The following is a 19,337-nucleotide window of genomic DNA, read 5'->3' on the forward strand; positions in this document are numbered from 1 at the left end:
ACTACCTGTCAATGTGACTAATTTTTGAAGTTAATGGTGTTAATATACTACAACTCATAACTGTGGCTTTCCTACCTGATAATACAATGCAACGGAAGCAAGTTATTGTCGTGTTGTATTATTTATGCCACTCTACCACAGAGATTACGATTTTTGATAGAATCATTTAGCACTGAAATTGTGACATCTGTTTTCCATTTCAAGGATCAGCACTTCATGTTTTCAAATGCCTGGCACCAGCCCCATTCTATTGTATACATAGTCCTAAATCCCTATTAAGTCCACCACTGAATACTTCATCCAGATTGTCCCTTGTTTCTCTCAAGGGTTTTTATTTAAATTAATTCTGGCATACAGTTGGCTGTAATTCCTGAACACTGTCTTTCATGCTAACTTGTAACTTAAAAGAGTTTCTTGAACCACTTTGCAAAAACAGTTGAGCAATGCAGAAGATGTATAGATAGTGCAAGTCAAAAGTACCTCTTCTAAGAAACAACACTTCGCAAGAAAATGTTTTAAGGGACAGATGTGTTATAGACCTCGTCATATCGATAGCCAAGAAACAGCTTGCAGTAGTGCCATCCAAAATCCTTTTGGTGGGCAGAATGTATTTACCTTTGTCTTCTCATTCATCTCATATTCACAATCCTAATATTTCTGTATTCATAGTAGGAATGTTATGTGTGATGTGACTCGAAAAGTGACACCTGCTTTTGGATTCTGTAAACGTGTACTACATGATGAAAAACAACTGACCGAGGCTGCCTTTCACCATTGTGAGGGCTGTTAAGTTGGGTGTTAATGTATTTGGCACCCACTTTACATCTCAACCTTCCAGGGTTGTACAAGGAGACTGTCTGAGATTTCAGACCTATCTGCTTATCTAGCCAGACTTCTGATCTTTATATCTATTGACATAGTTAAGACTTACTCATGTTCCCACAGCAAATATTGGAAAGGACACTCACACTGCATTCCAGTTTGTATCACTTCTTTCCTTAACATAATTTTTTCTTGCTGAGGTATCACAGTGTATTAGGCAATGTGATAAAGGGATTTGTTTGCTGTGTATACATGTGCTTAAATGTAGTGAATGCCATATCCTGAGAGAAGTTAAAAGTCAATTCATATTTTTATATGAATGTATGTTAGCCAAGTAGCAAGGTGGTGCTTCTTAAATTTATAGTCAGAAGAAAAAAAGGAAAAAATGCTGAACTATCTGTTCAGTACAGTTGCATGGATTCTACGTTTTTGGTTAATTTGGGTGAATTCTGTTTACCAGCCTAGTTCTACAAGGATGAGTGCCATTCCAAATCTCTGTACAGCTTCAAGCAGCTGTTTAAAAGCAGAAAAAAAGCAGAATCAGCTTGCCTGAAAGGTGTTTCTTTCATCTTCCCAAAATTACTCTGGACCAAGGCCCAGGATATCCTAAGTATTGAGTCCTGGACCAGTAACAGGTCTCTGGTGCAATATGTCATGACCTGTCAGGGCTAGAAATCTGTGCTTTATACAGTTAGAAAGGGAGATTCCCATAGAACACATGGGACACAGGCTTGCTGTATCCTTGCTGGATCTGGAAATATTAGAGAGTACACAGTCTTTTTTATATGCCTGCCTAAACTGTATTAAGCAAATGTCAAGGCTTTCTAGAATGTATTAGTTATAACTGGTCTATTCTTTGGAAACCTATGCAATATTGCAAGATGAATATTTATCTTTAAAGCACCATCATTTCCATGGAAGCCTCAGTAGACACCACAGTAAAGATTTTTAATTTTTCTTTATAAAATTGTAATTTGTTACTAAGTACCTGTTCTGTTGGTATATAAAATGCATATATGAGTGCACTCTGCATAATATATATAATTTATTAATATATTGTTATTTATTGTATTTATTATCTTATTTATCTTGTGTTATTTATTATCTTATTTTTATCTTTTTTATATACTTGTGATTCTGTGGCTTTTTCCTCATTGTCAGTTGCTGGTTTCAGATTATTGGGTCCTCGTCTTCAGTAATTCATTCATTGTATCTTTCTCAGTCATTTCTGTGAAAGAGCATTTAAACATTACAGGCACTGTTTGTGACACAGGCTCCTTTTACCCTATATGGGAAGAATTCCAAATAGTACAGCCAAAGATTGACAGCTGCTTTTTATGTCAGTCAACATTTGACTAATGGTCAAACATCTGTGCCACATTGCTGGCTTGTATTTTCCATCCAGTAATCCCCCCAAGTCCTTCTTGGCAGGGCTGCTTTCAATCCACTCCTCACCCAGCCTGTATTTGTGCTTGGGATTGTCCCGACCCATGGGCAGGACCTTGCACTTGGCCTTGTTGAACTTCAGGAGATTTGCACGGTCCCACCTCTCCAGCCTGTCCAGGTCCCTCTGGATGGCACATCCCTTCCCTCCAGCGTGTGACCCCACCACACAGCTTGGTGTCGTTGGTGAACTTGCTGAGGGTGCCTCGATTCCACTGTCTGTGTCCCCAACAAAGATGTTAAACAGCACCAGTCCCAACCCCGACCCCTGAGGAACGGCACTTGTCACCGCTCTCCACTTGGACATCGAGCTGTTGACCATGACTCTCTGAGTGTGACCATCCAGCCAATTCCTTATCCACCAAGTGGTCCATCTGTCAAATCCATGGCTCTCCAATTTAGAGACAAGGATGTTGTGCGGGACAGTGTCAAATGGTTTGCACAAGTCCAGGTAGATGACGTCAGTTGCTCTTCCCTGGTCCACCAGTGCTCTAACCTCATCGTAAAAGGCCACCAAATTTGTCAGACACGATTTGCCCTTAGTGAAGCCATGTTGGTTGTCACCAATCACTTTATTTTCCTTGTGCCCTAGCATAGATTCCAGGAGGATTCGCTCCATGATCTTGCCACGCACAGAGGTGAGACTGACTGGCCTGTAGTTCCCCAGGTCATCGTTTTTTCCCTTTTTAAAAACGGGGGTTATTTTTCCCCTTTTCCGGTCAGGGGGAACTTCACCGGACTGCCATGACTTCTCAAATATGATGGATAATGCCTTAGGCACTTCATCTGCCAGTTCCCTCAGGACCTGCGGAGTCATCTCATCAGGTTCCATGGACTTGTGCACATTCATGTTCCTTAGACGGTCTTGATCCTGATCTTCTCCTGCAGTGTGCAGTTCTCCCAGTTCTCCCTTCTCCCAGTCCCCACCTTTGTTCCCACCTGTACTGCCAGATCATATTGTATGATTTGGTATAGTAGCACTTGTAATTCATATGTTTAAGCAAATGCATTACTCTGTTAGCAGTAAAACGCATTTTGAGGCAAAGCACAAAAATTGAACTCATACATGATTTTAAGATTTCCACCAAACAATGCAAACGCAAGATGTTAGACCAAGTGTTTCTATTTGAACCCACAATCTCTTTGAAATCATGCAACAATCTGCTCACACTAGATTCGATAGGATGGAACACATTTTTAGTTGTCAGGTTATCCCATTGTGAAACACAGAGCGCTCAGGAATCTTCTTCATTCCCTTGCTTCATGGCTACAAACAGGTATCATTGTCAAGCTCCATATGATCCTGGCAGTGATGAGTTAGATGGTTTTATCTGTGTTTCTTGGATAGTCATAAAGAAGATGTTGGGTGTTAAATATTTATATTGGAACTAAGCAGATTCTGGCTTGAAGTTTAGAACATTTTTTGCAGCAAGGGCCAAACATTAATATTGGGAATAGGAAAGAAATACAGTGATGCCAAGGCTCAAGATACTCCCTGTGTTTTAAGTTGATGGTATCAAAAAATTCTATTTCTTTCCACTCTTACTTGAATGTTTGCTTTCAGGAAAGACCATAGAACAATAATTAACCATTTTTTAATCAACAATTTTGCAAGAATGTGCAAGTATTTTTGACAATTTGAAATAATAGAACAATACTCTTGTCATTTATTTTGAATGTTTTCTTATCAAATGGCTACATTTCATAAAATATGTGATAGGCTTCTGTTCTACTGGTTTATGTAACATTTCATTCTTATCTGAATGAGAATGAGAAGTTCTATTTTGCATGTGCCAGTTAATTGTTTAGGTAGATTATAAGTGTTCATCATAAGTGTTATTTGAAGTCTGTAAATACAAACCAGCAAAGATAAATGAACAGAAATGTTTCTGTAAAAGAAGAGATAGTCTCTACAGTATGTGTGCTTTTAAAGTGCCGTAAGTTGGAAAGGTTTTTTTCTGGTTTGTGTAAAATCTTTAACATTTTTCTCTGCCCTTCAATTTACATTATTTTAAATGATTTAATTTTTTTTTAAACTATCCTGTCCAAGTGGGTGTTACTGAGTGGGTTGAAGATTTTCTACTCAGTGAACAGGATGATCACTTTGATAACTGTCTAGATGCACTATAAAGACTTTAGAAACCTCTTTTCATGAGAATAGGCTCAGTGCTCAATTTTAGAGGAGATTAAGATGACACTTGGTATAAAAAGTAGTTCTGCTTTTATAAAAAGACCATATTGGATCATAACAAAGTCATAGCTCTTCACCTGTTTTCTGACTAGCAGCTCCAGGAACTATGTTGTTAAGAGATTCTTTTCTTTCAGCTGAGGAGGCTGTGATCAGCAATGGTTGATGCCTTAGTGTTCATTAGTGTGATCTTGTATTTTTGGTATCAGGCTGTAAAAACCTGTTGGCTAACTTGAAACAAGTCTGTGAACCCTCTGGTTTTTATTGTCGTCTTGCATACAGAAGAACAAGGGAGGAAATTGTTGAAATGCTAATTCACAAAATCTTTTCAGGATTGAAAGTTCTCTGAAAGTCATATGGTCCTCGGTTGTTTTGTCCGAAGTCTGCAGTTGTAAGATCTTGGAAAAAGAAATCTTATTTTATTTTGCAGAGCATTGGCTGTGACGACTATCTGGGTTCAGACAAGGTGATTGACAAGTGTGGAATATGTGGAGGGGACAACACTGCTTGCAAGGTTGTGTCTGGAGTTTTCAAACACACGCTAACAAATCTTGGCTACCACAAGATAGTGGAAATTCCTGAAGGAGCTACTAAAATCAACATTACTGAGATGTCAAAGAGCAACAACTATTTGGGTAAGTTGTGTCTCAGAGAATAAAGCATTCTTTGTGTGCTAGTGCAACTGGGTGGAGGTTATGCCAGGAAAGGCCTTCTAAACAGTGTGAAATAGATGACAGGAACAAGAAGGGAGAAGAGAGGAGGAAGAAAGAAAATCATTAAGTAGGCATTTTGATCAGAACTAAGTGACAGTAATTCTGGCTTGATTTTGCCTGACAAACACCGTAGACCTGTTACCATCCATTTCCCTGTCCATCTGACTTGGCTTTGTTGTTTCCTATTAGTTGGTTCCACTGTGGTGATTACTCTTCCTGCATCGTTCACCTTCTCTGAGTGATCAAGAATCCAGCCAAGTGGCATGATCTTTTATGTAAAGTGTATTGAGATTGCTTGAGGAGAAAAAAGCATCTTCTGATTGCCTAAAAATTTCAGTTCTTTTAAAGTGAAATTATATAAAAATTGAATTGAGATAATATGATATTGAGTTGGTATCTGCAGAATGCAAGGTCATTTGTACAATTGTTTATTCTGAAGCAGACCCTTAATTCAAAACCATAGAGGATCCTGGAATATTTCTGTTAACATCTGTGGTATATTTCTAGATCTGTCTAGAGTGCTGCAAATTAGAGATTATGTGGAATTTCTGCAGATCTACGTCTGTCTTGTGTGCATTTGTGAACTGTGCCATTCCCTGTTGCAACCTCTCATATTCCCAGGTTAGGAAGCCCTTAGCTTGCCTACATTTGTGCTACTGTTTTGGAGCCGATTCTCCTGAGACAACTGGAGAGAGAAGAGGAGGTTAAGAATTCTAAGACCTGCCCCTTGCCTTTGAATTTCTCTTCACCTGTCAGTCCATCTTTATATCTGTCTTAAAAATTACCATAGCAAATAATAAAAATGGAGCTACACACGGCCTTTCTTGCTAGATTGGCAATTATTACTAGCACTATCTAGCTGTACTGGAAGTTTCAAATCGCAGTACTCTTGTTTGACAGCTGCTTTATCTCACTTCCTGCTGGTAAGCATCCCAGCTACTGCTCAAGTACAAGAAAGGAAAGTGCTCATTATTGAACTGCTTCTCTCTTTTTTTCTGCTTTCTTCTCCTTAATTCCTGCTGGAGCTGTAACTAGTTTTACAGAAACATTTGCGTGTAGATGGGAGTTTATTATGGGTAACAGCCTGAACTGTAATGTGAACTCCCATCATTTTACCAAAAAAGTGCCTCTTCGAAAGTGAAGAAATAATATAAGCTACCCACAGTCCAAGAAAACCAAATGAACGTTCTGGACCTCTTGTAGGGTGATCTTATCAGTTCTAATTTGTCCTGGTTTCATCCAAATGTATTTTTGATACATTATATACACCTATACACACCAGCATTCATTTTTCTCATGTGAACAGTTTGTATAATGTCCATCAACGCTAGCTAGTTTGATGACGAAATCAAACAATAATTCTATTTAGAAAGCTTCCATAGATGCTTGTACATTCGGTAGAAAATGGGTGAGAATGCAGCTTACTTGGCAGGCCAGTGAAAATAGACACGCTACTAATATATAAAATCATGGAGCTGAATGTAATTTTTCTGTCAGATTTACATACCAGCATCGGAAAACAGCTGGCAGAAGAATTCTCTTAAATGTGTTAAAATGTCCTGAGCCACTTGACCATTTTTGGAATGGGCAGGACAGAAAAAGAGTAACATTTTTTGCTTAAAAATAACCAGACTGTTGGCATGTATGGGAAAGTGGCAAAGTTTTTCTTTCCCATGCTACTCCTTATCCCCTGAGCTCTTGGTTTATACTATCATCTTTTCTTTCTTTTCTTTTTTTTTTTTTATCCATTTCATATGTTTCATTTTAAAGCTGCTGGTATGGATTTAGTCTGCTAAATTTGCCAGCTCTCTCCCCTGTTAGGAATTCTTGAGGCTGTAGTTCCAGCTAGGAGTCCAGCCTCTCTGCTTACACTATTACACATAAACCTGGTTTATTGAGGCAGGTGAGTTGTGCCAGGACAGGAGTGAACATGTTCTAACAGATCAAAAAACTGAAACTAGAGAAAGGTTTATCAGGTAATTTCTTAGACAAGTGAAATGGTAATAGGGTGGTTGTTATTTGACATATTGGTGGTCACAAATTTCTCACTGATAAAACGTTCACAATTTGGACATGCACATTTTCAGAGAGCACATAACACTGGTAGAACTGGGAAGCTTGAAAACTCAGATCTGGTTTGTCTATATTTATGATAATAAGCAGAAGTCTTGAATTTTAAAAATAAATAAAAAGATCTTAAACTCATCCTTATGCTGCAGCAGCAACAAGGACAACAACCCAGCAGCCATTCCTGTAAGCATGTAGTCGAGTGCTTTGCAAAACTCAAGTTTCAGGTCCCTGTTCTGTCACAGTCCAGCTGTAGCTGTCAGAGCTCCTTGTAAAGCAATGTTCTTCTTGTTGCAAGGAGTCTAAGTTAGTTGCTTTTGGTTTTCCTTTCATTTTGCCCATTTTATGGTTTCTTCAATGCAAAATCATAAGTCAGTTCAAGGTCACTAAAATTTTTTTAGCCGATGACAGCAGATGTTTCTGGGAATCTGAGTTATCTGGCTTGTCTCTGTTCAGGAGATTGTCTTGAGTTCCGTGTGGTTTCATTGAACAATTTTTACAAGGCTTCATACCTTTTCACTGCCTTGTCAAAAGTAATAAGCAAATAAGCAGTCAGGAAAGTGTGTTTTCACAAGGAGGTATTTCTGTAAAATGGGGGGATGCTGGAAAAAGCAGGCAAGAATGTGAGGTTTCTTACCTAAAGAGTTTCAAACTCATCTAAACGTCATCCAGACATTTGAAAGCTTCTGAATACTGCTTTTGTAAACTGTTTTTGTAGTAATCTATTGCTCATTGTTGCAAAACCTGTGATCCTCATAAAAAGCATAGTTCTAATGATGATGCTGAATATGATGGTAGCTTATTAAGCTTTACTAATTGTAAGTATTGCATTTTTGGTTCTTTGCACACAAGTTGGAGTGATTGCAGAATAAAATCTATAAGTTCTTGCTACTTGAAAACAATAAACCTTTGTTAAAAGAAAAAACATGACAGTGGTATATGAAGCTTTTTGTGTTTCTGGAACATGTCATTATCTTGGTAGTCAGAATATTCAGATTAAAGTGGTAGTTCGACTGATTCTTCATGTAACTTTATAACTAACTTTTCACAAAAACTACAAAATCATAGATTCCTTTTGCATCTAGTGACCTATACTTTATTTCTGTATACCTTAAAAACCTTCAACCACACTGTTTCTGTTTTCTTCTGCTTATATTTTCTTTTCTCAGGTGTTCTCCTGTTTTTAAATGAATGAATTTCGTATAGCACGAACATAATCTTCTCTTCTACCTGCCCTCCCCCCACCCCGCTATGTGGTAAAAATCCTTTAGGTTTTCCATTTCTTGAAGATCTTTACTGTAGGAAGAGTGTTGATCTGGTAAAGGAAAATATTTTAACAGTTCGGATTGAGAATGGCCTGCAACATTAACTGGTGTTTCTTAGTGAACCAAAATGAACTACCTCTAGTAGAGTCATAAGGCAGATCAGAAATTCCCCAGGAAACATCTTGTATTTTTTCTTGTGTGTGTGTTTTCGGAAAGAAAGCAGCCCAGTTTTGGACTGCTAAATAATCGCTGTTAGTAACTATTAATGATGTATTAATCAGTCTGTATATTTACTCTAGTATTTTTTTACAGTTAGAAGCAAAAGCTATATATTACAATTTAGGTTTAGACTCTATAAAGTCTAAACAAGGCTATAGGCTGCACAGTCCTCAGCTATGTACAGAATGACTTGCTTCTCAAAGTAGTTTTCAGCAATATTTTCTTACTGGCTGACGTGTTAGACCTTTCGGCAACAGAACTGTTGACCTTAGACAGACTTTTCCATTGGCAAAGCACTTCTGTCACATGCTAGTTTGAACAGAAAAGAGACAAAGACATACTTTTTATCCCGCTGGTAATCATCAGCTGGCCAGTTCTCATACACTGAAATGGGAAGCTTGCCATTGAATTAAGTAGGACCATAATACCTTGAGTGGGACCAGTACGGTACAGCACTTACGCTGCAAACCATGTGGTTTTGAGTATAAATACTCTAGCATCTTTGGGATAACGGCAAAATTTTAAAGCCAAATGACATGAATCCGAAGTAATTAATTGGAAGGTGCTTTTTTGCATGTTGGGTCTTGAGAATGTAATTCAAAGAAGCTGGTTGTTATCCATATCCATAGCCTCAACAGCAAGAGAATCTGATGGGAAGGAGGTATCAATAGTAAAAATTAAAATATAGCTTAATGCAAGAGTGAAAGATAGAATGGTTGAAAATGCATTAGTTTTGAAATACACTTACCATGTGTAATGAACTTATTCTAACTGGAAAGAATCTGGTAATGTCCTGTAACTCAAGCAATAGTTTGTTTCTGGAGCAGTTGTCTGAAGCTGGAGTCATACGACTTTGAGATACGGTTCTGCAAATGGCACCAGGCATACTGCCTGCCATCATTAGCAGTAGATGTTTGAGATATCTTATGAAAGGGAAAGTATATACATTAGAGTTTTGATAAGTCTCTTAACATTTTGTGCCTTAACCTGAATACTACTTACTGCAAAGATGCTTCATGGTGAAATTTATTTCATTGCTAATTGTAAAGCTCTTCACAGTTCCTGCAGGGAATATATTATGTATTTCAAATTTATTTTTCATGAAATTAAGTTACTTCAGCCACTAAATGAGATAGGGAGACCTTATGATCTAATCCATTTTCCATACTTTCTGTAAAATGATACTCTGCTATTCTGGCATCTTCTATTAGCACATGCCAGTATACAGTATTTGTGATTAAAATAAGAGTTCACATTAATGGTTTTTTAAACAAAAGTCCAAGAGATGTTAATAGCATTCTTATGAATATTGGTGTGCCTGAACATGAATACGGATTTAAGGATTTTGTCATATGAAAACTAACAGTGGCTGATACTAAAGGGACTGTGAAAATATTCTCTAAAAAATATTTTGATTCAGTATTCCCTACAGCAGATAACATTCAAGCAGTATGTCTCATGATGAAATATTGTTAGCAGCTCTTGAGCTTAAAATAACATTTTGAAATCAGTTTAGAGGTGCAAATTTACAGCAAATAAAGGAGTTAGAACACTGGCAGAGAATTTAGAAGATAAACATTGTTAGAGGCACGGCTATATCACGTGTGATCATATGAAAAGTTTTATAATTTATGTATTAGCAATTAACTCCATGGTTTCCTTCATGTGGTGCTAATTAGATCAATTAATGCACTTTAAAATGTACATTTTTTTAATTGCTCTTACTGTTTTTTTAAAAATTTTTTATACAAGATTAAAGGCTTCTGTGCAAAAAAGTTACAACACATACTATATCGTAATGTGGAGAAGAGAGGATATGTGTTTGATTTTTCAGGTCTTGGACTGGATATGCAAGAATATGTCAGAGGAGGAGAGTTTTTCTGTTTTCTCAGTTACTTTATATACAAGGGATCTGCTTATAGTAAACTTCTGTTACAATGTTTATGTGGGTTCAGTGGCTGTCCCAAATAAGTAGTGAGAGCTATGAGTGCCCCATTGATACTTCTTACATTTCTATTCGGAAACAAAATCTGCAATTTTTTCATTTGAGTTTACAAAGTGCTGCAACCCAAAGCTATGCTGTTATGTATGTTTATAGTGATGGACTTGTGAAACCCCCACAAAGACTTCTACATTTTATTCCTTATGTTGTATATTATTTATTGAGTGCATCCCTGTATGTGTCAGTCTATGCGTTAGAGTCGGAGTGTGTCTCTCACATATACAGCTTACTGAAGGCATTACTTATAAACTATGTAATTACAATATCTGGATTAAAATAACTGTTTTTCTTACCTTTTGTCCTTGGTCCTCTTGCCTGTTCTCTGCTGGAGTTAAACAACAAAGACATTTCTTTGTACGGACGATGATGTACTCCAAACTGTGAAGAAAAGATTTAAGGAATCACTTCTTAAATAAACTGAAATTAGGCACAGCAAGTTCAAACCATAAGGAAATTTCAGAGTAAATTATTAGTATCTGAAGAGACAGTTAGAATCTTTATGTAAACTTAACCTGAACATTTAAAATAATATACCTAAAATATGCTTTTTATGATTAGGAATCCTAGCAAATCTGTTGTGGAGTTATTTCCTGAATACTGAACTGAAGAGTCAGGAAATACTACACAGAAAGAGAAACAACTTTTTTTTAAAAATGTTTGCAAAATCAAGCATTCCTGTAAAAACATTGTAGTGGTAATACCAGTTGATAACTCCTGCTTATTTGCTTCTGCCTTATCTCCACTCTTGAGTCTTTCCTGCTGTGCTTCGTATTTTACTTTTGGTTAGATATTTTCTGTCTTTACAAAATTGGCCATTAATAGAAGCTTAAATAATTTTGGCCACCTCAAGAGGTTTACTTCTATGGAAGTTTTACAACAGTCATGATGAGCAGAGAAGATTCTGATTTTTTCTGCTTCTCCTAATTCAGTTTAGTTAGCATTGGTTGCTTAGTTTCAGATATATTGATTATCTGAATTAACAATAATTTGAATTAATTGCTCTCTGTGTGACCATGCTTTAATTCAAAACTAACACATGTCTACCAAGAGAGTTGTCTTTCTCAACATGGATTTAAAACAACCTCAGTACTGAAGTGTCTAATGCTGACCTTATCCAGGAAAATGCTTTTCCTTGTCCGTTGTTTTATGGAGAGGAGCTCAAAGACTAATCAGACAAACATGCATTTTTTAGCAACTACCCAGTCCAGTGCTTGTGAGTTAATATTAAACTAACTGCTGACAGATTCACTTCAGGATTTACATTTAGACTGCATATGCTGGCCTGTGACTTTCAATGGGTTGCATTTCCTTAGGCTGAAAAGTACAGTATTGTGGTTAGTTGGTTATGGCAAAACTTGTTTACACGGGTTATTTTTGGTCATTTCATGGTCTTCCTCTACAAACTATAGTTTCAGTGGGTGTGGGGCCTACAACCTACTCTTATTTTGGGTCATGATAATTACCTTTAACATAACCAGACTGGCTGCCACATTCTGTTTGAAGGATTCAAGACAATGGGGAAGAGGCATGAGGAGTCTCTTATTTTATGCCTGGAGACAGCAAAAATCTTAGAAGCATATTCTGTCAAGAATTTTGGGGTCAGTCTGAGTTTGGATCTTGCCTTCTGTGGTCATATTGCTGTCACAGTGAGTGTGGTTTTTCCGTATTAAAAAAGTCATAGGTAGGATGAAGTGTTCACCGTGTTACATTTAACTGTCTTTGTACTTTCTTCTGTGTACTGGTTACATTACTGATAATAATCTATTTATTAAACCATTCCTTCCTAGAAGATAATGCTAGGTTACAGGACAATTGAGATTACTGCTTATGCTTTCTAGCCACAGTTGCATGTGTGTTGACATTCATCCCATTCATTCTGGGATTTGGAAGGCCTTTTCTGTGGTGATGCTAGATAAATGTCTAGAACACACAAAAGCAGGGAGAGCATAGTATCTTTCACTTGTAAAAGCCTTTGCAAGATAATGATTTTTGAAAACAGTATGAGCTTATAATCAAATTTAAAAGAACAAAACCAGAAAAATCTGGAACTGAAGAATCATGGTGGGACAGCTTCATTGTAAATTATAGGATGGGAGGCAATCTAAGATCCAGTGTGAACACTCCTGAAGTGGTAAAGGGGACTTCACTTAGGATCTCATACAGTGCTACTTGAAGTCTCTTCAGGTTATGTCTGTATTTGACCTTTGGAGTTCAGCCTATCTTTGAGGATAATGCATGTGTAGACAATTTACGAAGAGAATAAAGTCTGTCACAAATTTGTTTCTAATGCAAAAGGGTTAAAAACTAATAGGAGACAGAATATTAAGACAGATAAAAGTGTGCAATAGCTATATTTCTAGCACTTCTTACCTGAAGTTTGTTACTAAGATGCCTGGTTCTTCATGCACACACACCTAAATTTACATATCCTTTGATTTACTGTCCTTAAAATAGTTTCAAATTGATTTTCTGCAGGGAGAGTTTCTTTCACTAAATAAATGTTCATCTTATTGTAGCCAACATGTATTACTTGGCTAGGGTGATCACTTACTAAACCCCTTGAAGTTGTTAAGACTTTGGATGAAATTCAACCCTGGTGTTAATGAATTCAACTCCACTGAATTCAAGTTGCACAAGTTGCACCTCGTCTAATGACCTGTAGTTGAACCAGAATATATCTAGGACATTATTCTTTGCTGACCATATATTTTTTTCTATACCGGTGTTGCTTAAATAATTACATTTTAGAGTTTCTGGCAAGGTTATCTTATTATAGTAAATTCCAAGGTGACCTTTTCCCTTCTGGCTTCATTAAACAGCCAGCTAATATCTAACACTCTGTATAGTAGTCTGTAGGGTTCCAGGCGCATTTTGAAAACATACAAAAGAAATGTTTTTACAAAAGCTGGTTTATTCTATTTTATATATTAAGTGGAAGATCTTAAAAAAAGGCAAAAAGGCAGACCATGTTACTCGACTGGGTGATGGAAAGTACTCTTTCCCCTTGTCTCAGGAAAGTTGTTAAGCCTTAATGGCTGGGTTAACTTCTTTATCACAGCTTTCCACAACTGTCTTACAAAAGAGGCTTCTGCATGTCACTTGCCACTGGTGTTTTCACTTACCAGCTTCTGAATTAGTTTCTCCTTGCTTGCTGATTGCAGGAGATCTGCTGACAGATAGCCCTAAGTTGGGGTGCTGAGCAAGTAGCCTGGGTGCCTGGCCTGGGAGACTGGTGGCTTTCTGTCTGGCCTGAATCTCAAGGAGAGTTCTCTGTGTTGCTGCTTTTCTAGGTAAACCGCTTCCTGTCCTTTTTCCTATTTTCTGTTTGCATCTCCAAAAAGAATATATTTATTTCCAGTACGTTGGCTAGGCTTTTTGGCTCATACCTGCTCATTGATGACAGTGGTTATGACCAGTTTTGGAACTCATAGAAACCATATTTTCATTTCCTGTGTTTCCTAGTTCTGTCATCATTCGACAGAGGTGGTGTTGTGGTCTTTTTTACCATTTGTTTGTAAGCAATGTTCTTATAAAAACAACTATCGCTACAGCAGTGCACCAACTGAAGCCTGCTGTTGCTTTGATGATCTGCCCTGCAAATACATCATCTGAACGACAGCCAGCAGCAATGAATCCCACTGAGGTGCTTGTTTCATAAGTTCTGTATTAAAGAAATGGTTTTTTCCTTCTCTTGAAATATGGAAAGGTTGTTTTGAAAGGAAGGGAAAGGGATAAAGAGAAGTATGTAAAATAGTGAGAGGAAACTCAGAAAGGCTGGTGGTTCAGTTTGACTTGTAAAGCACCCAGCAATTTGGTTACTTATATAACTTTGCAAACCCCCTTGGCCTGGAAACCTCTGGAGAACTGACTCTTCAAGATTTTCAGTATTTCCTGCTTCTTGTCAGGCCCCAAAATCTTTAATTTCAGCCTTTCTCACAGTGTTTTGATTATAATTCTGTTTCCAGTAATGGACAGAACCAAGGAACTTGAATGCATTAAAATTGAAAGAGATGGACTGTTTTTATTAATCTGAACCCAATTAATGTGAACTTCTTGGATCTTAAAGCATTAGATTATTTTTGTCTTCTAGTTGATGACCAAACCATCAAGTAGTTTGCATGAAAATACTAATTTGAATGTTGTTTTTAGCACACAGAGTTTGGAATATCAACAGGTGGTTTGTTCAAGGCTTCTTAAAAAATCTAAGCTATTCTGAACAGCGTGTGTTAATGGAGCATCTTATGATGCATACATTTCATGCCACTGACCAAGTAACATGGATTTTCCTCTCACTAAGGCAGCTGACTTTCTGCTCTCACTCCATTCTTCCTTTGTCTCTAGGATGGCCAACAAGGGATCATTGGAAATGTCATGTACTCTTTGGAAGCCATTAGCTTTGTGAGTTGATGAAAGTCCCTCATATGTAATCTGTTGCTCAGTTGTCTTTTTACCTGGAGTAAACACCTCTTTGCCTAAGGGTGTTCTTTTTTAAAGTTATGGTCAAGGTATAGTGATCTTACCTTGCTAGTCATGGGTCCAATACAATGCTTTTCTTCTCTTCTTACAAATTTTAATACAAATGAATTTTGTACTCTGGCCTAGCTATACGTAAAGAATGACCAGTGTCAGTTCAAATTCATAAACTATCCTTAGGCAAATTCCCAAATCACATGAAGACGCTTTTCTTCCTTTTCTTGCCAAGAGGAGAGGTTGTTACTAATTTAAATAGTTGTTTGAATGCTACACACCAAAACTTAAGAAAAAATGGTTGGGAACCTGGTTTCAATTGTTGTAGGTATTTCTGTACAGCATTCTTTGATTCCCTAATCTTATTTCATTCTGAGCAAAATTCTCTTTTGGATAGCAAGAAACATTTCTTTGTTCCTTAAGCGTCCCTTGATCTAGTCAGATAGAATGCGTTCTTACGTCTTTGTAAAAGAAACATATTTTTACCTTTTTTTTTTCTGTTGCTTCTCTTATTTCCCTTTGAACTTCTCAGTTTCAACGTTTTTGTTTCTTACCCTTTTAAAAATCTCTTTTAGTAAAATAATCACCCAGTAGAAATTCTACATGATTAGTGGCTTCATGGTTGGATCCAATAAAGAGATTTCATCTGCAGAGAATATTTTTATATTGCAGCATTAAATTCCAAAAGAAATCCAAGTCTTTTCTAATACACAATATATATGGGGATTTTAAACTTGATTTATAGACTGTGTGATTAAGTTAGTCAAGGGAGATTAAACTTTATCCTTTATTTCTTAACTTGCAGTGTCTTTGTTTTCTGTCGAATATTACTTCAAACACTTTGTGTCAGAAAAATTTGGGTGCTTAGAAGCCTTACAGACTCAATCTTCCTTTCATATTTGTACCCATGGCAGCAGTAGTTACTCCATGGTCATGGCTCCATTTCTTTTATATATTTGTGTTATAATCAAACCGTTATAATTCTGAAAATTTTGGTAGTGTGGCTGAGAGTTCTAGGTGAAGTGAATATCTGCTGTGAGATTATGAATTTATTTTTAGTGAGCTACTTAGCAAAGGTTACAAGCTTGCACTGCTAATCTAGACGTGGTTTAGGGACCCTGAGATAGAAAAATTGAGTATCTGTTGCCCACCAGTAACTTGCTAATAAAGGGATTTATTAAGGGCGTGATAGTCCAACTGCTGCTAACCTGCATTAAGAGCTTCATACCTCAGTCCACCTCATTCATGTACATTCACCTACACCAGCACTTCTACCAAAGAAAATAATACACAGCTTTGAGTCAGCATGCAGTCAGTTGGTGTGATTGCTATGGCATGAGGCTACAGCTCTTTCCTCCACACCTATAAAACTCTTTTATCTGTAGCTGGTACAGAGCAAGGAACATCTGAATGTAACTTAAAATACGGGTTCTGTGTAGCAGTTTCACTGAAATTATGGGAGGTAACCCTCAGGGAGGAGCAAGAGCAGGGCTGTTCTGTTGAGCAGGAGGACTCTAACCAAAACATGACAATGTTTAAATGATAAGCAATAATACAGCTTTGGAAGAGATAAATTTTTATTGGCAAAAAGAGGCCCCATCATTTGTCTTGTAAATTGCTTGTAAGAACCTACGGCATCGTCTTAGTGTATAATGTGTCTGCAGATGTTTGGTCAGACTGCAGAATAAAGATTCCTTCAATAAATGGAATTATAAGTTTACTGTTGAATTTTTGTCATAACACTTCATCATTCTCTTTTAGGTTCATATTCCAGATGACTAGGGAGATTGATTTTTCCTTAAGGTCTGGCAGAGCTAGAAGAGTTGGTTATATTTCCAGAACGATAGTTCCCTCTGATTTTTTTTGTTGTTCTTACCAAATACTTTTTCTTTCCTTCCCCAAGCCTAATTAATGCAGGGGAAGGGCAAGCCATGGGGATTGGTTTGAGCTTAAATTTGCATTATAAACAGACAATACCTTTCTTCAGTTGTCTTCTGCCAAAAAAAAAAAAAGACTGAGCGGCATGGTGCAGTCTTAAAAGAGATCGTAACTTTCCAACATCATCAGTTTCTGTTGCATTTTTAACCAAATGGACTTTTGAAAAAAATGTCTCCAATCTGTCAGTTGAAAAAAGCATGTAATCTTAAGAACATAGTAGTTTCTTCAGACTGTATGTATTGAAACAGTGAGAAATTAATTTTTCCTATAACCATTGTCTCTCTTAATAGCCTATCATAGTTCATTCCTAACACTTTTGAGTCTGTAGTTCAAAACAGTTCCCTATAGATTGTTTTGAAACTGCTTGTACAGTCCTAATGAGCAACAGACCTAGTTTATTGTTAGCTACCAGTGGTTAGTTGTATTAGAGGGAGAGGTATTGTACATTGAAACTGCAAAGTTTGTCAGTTATTTATAAGCAAAGGTTCACTGGTTTATGAATGAAACAGAGCATTCCTTCACCATGCCTCTTAGCGTGGGCTCAATTCTGAGCAGTTCTGCAGAAGACAGACTTTGGAGAACAGCAAAGGAAAATACAGGATTTTATTCCATTCTGTTAGTTTGTGAAGTGACAGGTATTTGTAATTTGGTACGTTGCCATGAACCTTGTAGATACTTAATCTAAAGATAAACATGGGAAATTCTATTAATGTGTTTAGAATAACCCTGAATTACCTTGTACTGATGGTGGCCCTTTGGAGTGCTTCTTTATAACAAACTGCATGTGATAGTTCACGTGTCAGGAGAGGCGTGTACCTGGAACCCAGGGAGAAGTATGTCTGATGACCATACAACAAACAGAAGTAGTGTTTCCACAAGCTATTTAGGATGGTGCAGCTTGCATCTTTGTTCTTTGCCTTTATTTGTCTTCAGTTAACAGACTGTGAAATGAGCATACTAACAAGTAGAACACAATGTTACTGTAAAAATAAAACCAGACAATTATTTCAGAGATTCAAACACTTAAGAAGACAGCAATGTGACTTTCTGTATGCACCTTGGAAGATTAATGTTACTTTGTATTTATTGAGAATCAGGTGAGTCTGACGCCTTAGGATGTTTGATACTCTATCCTGCCAGAGTCCTGTTCCTGTCTTAGATTTTGTTGGCTAAAGTTGAAAGTTAAACTGCAAAACAAAGCAAATAAGGAATCTTAAAATTCACTGTTCTCTGTTGTTTTTCAGTTTAGAATGTGCTGTGTCTTTGGCATCTCCATCTCCACTGCATACACTTTTGAAGCAAAGGTGAAATCAAATGAAATGGTTTTGTTCCCACCTTGGAATGTCTCTAAAGATTCAGGGGGAAGACATAGGGGAGTGTGGAATGGGATGGAAGCATCTTGCTTTTATTTCAATATCATCTCTAATACAGATTAAGCAATAGCAATTTAACACTTTTGTGGAGGTGAAAGGAAGGCTTTTTTCAGTCTGTTACCTTCATCACTCCTTTTAAGCAGAAAACAGTGGTAATGTGGTCAGGATTCCTGTGAAGTCCAACTGAAATCAAACAAGTTGGAACCCAACTAGGCTTCAGAATTAGCTAGATGCATCTCCATTGTCCTTAATTCTGCAGGTGCTGATGAGTACTTTCTAATGAAGCTTAGAGACCCTCAACTCCTTAGTGTTAAAGAGTTAATAAATCGTCTGTTAGACTGTAAGGTAAGAATCCAAAACTGAGTGCTGCATGTTAAAGCAAAGGAATACAGTGACAGAGTAAATACAACATTACTGTGTCATGAAAGCCTAAAATTTTCTTTAGTATTTCCTTAGTATATTTTGTGTATACATCTGAAGACACAGATTTTCCTCATGAATTTACTGTCATTAGTCATGGACTAATGCTGCTTTCTTTGCCATTTTCATTTACTAACTTTGAATTTTCAGCATGTCTTAGAGGTAGAATGAATTAACAAGACTGAACTGTAAGCACTGACTGTAGCATGTGCTCATATGCGAGTCATCTGTTACTCCTTCATTCTGGTATACCTACGTCTTAAAATTGGTACAATATTGTATATGTAGAGTCAAATTCTTGTTGGATTTAGATTTTAACAAGAACTGATAACTGTTACACATTGCCACCTGCTTGTGCTTTTTCTTCCCTCCTCCAGTATAAAGCAGCCACCCTATGGCTTTCTTCCCTTGAAAACTGAA

General features: G+C 37.1%; 1 protein-coding gene across 1 annotated transcript in view; it reads left to right on the forward strand.

The window, feature by feature from the left end:
• Positions 1–19,337, forward strand: part of THSD4 (thrombospondin type 1 domain containing 4) — a 308,530-nt gene that overhangs the window by 228,891 nt on the left and 60,302 nt on the right. Inside the window, exon 7 of the mRNA XM_074837605.1 lies at positions 4,884–5,088. Within this exon, the coding sequence (XP_074693706.1) occupies positions 4,884–5,088 (205 nt within the window). The remainder of the gene's footprint in view (positions 1–4,883; positions 5,089–19,337) is intronic.

The sequence above is a fragment of the Strix aluco genome, chromosome 12 (assembly GCF_031877795.1).
Source record: "Strix aluco isolate bStrAlu1 chromosome 12, bStrAlu1.hap1, whole genome shotgun sequence".
NCBI lineage: Eukaryota > Metazoa > Chordata > Aves > Strigiformes > Strigidae > Strix > Strix aluco.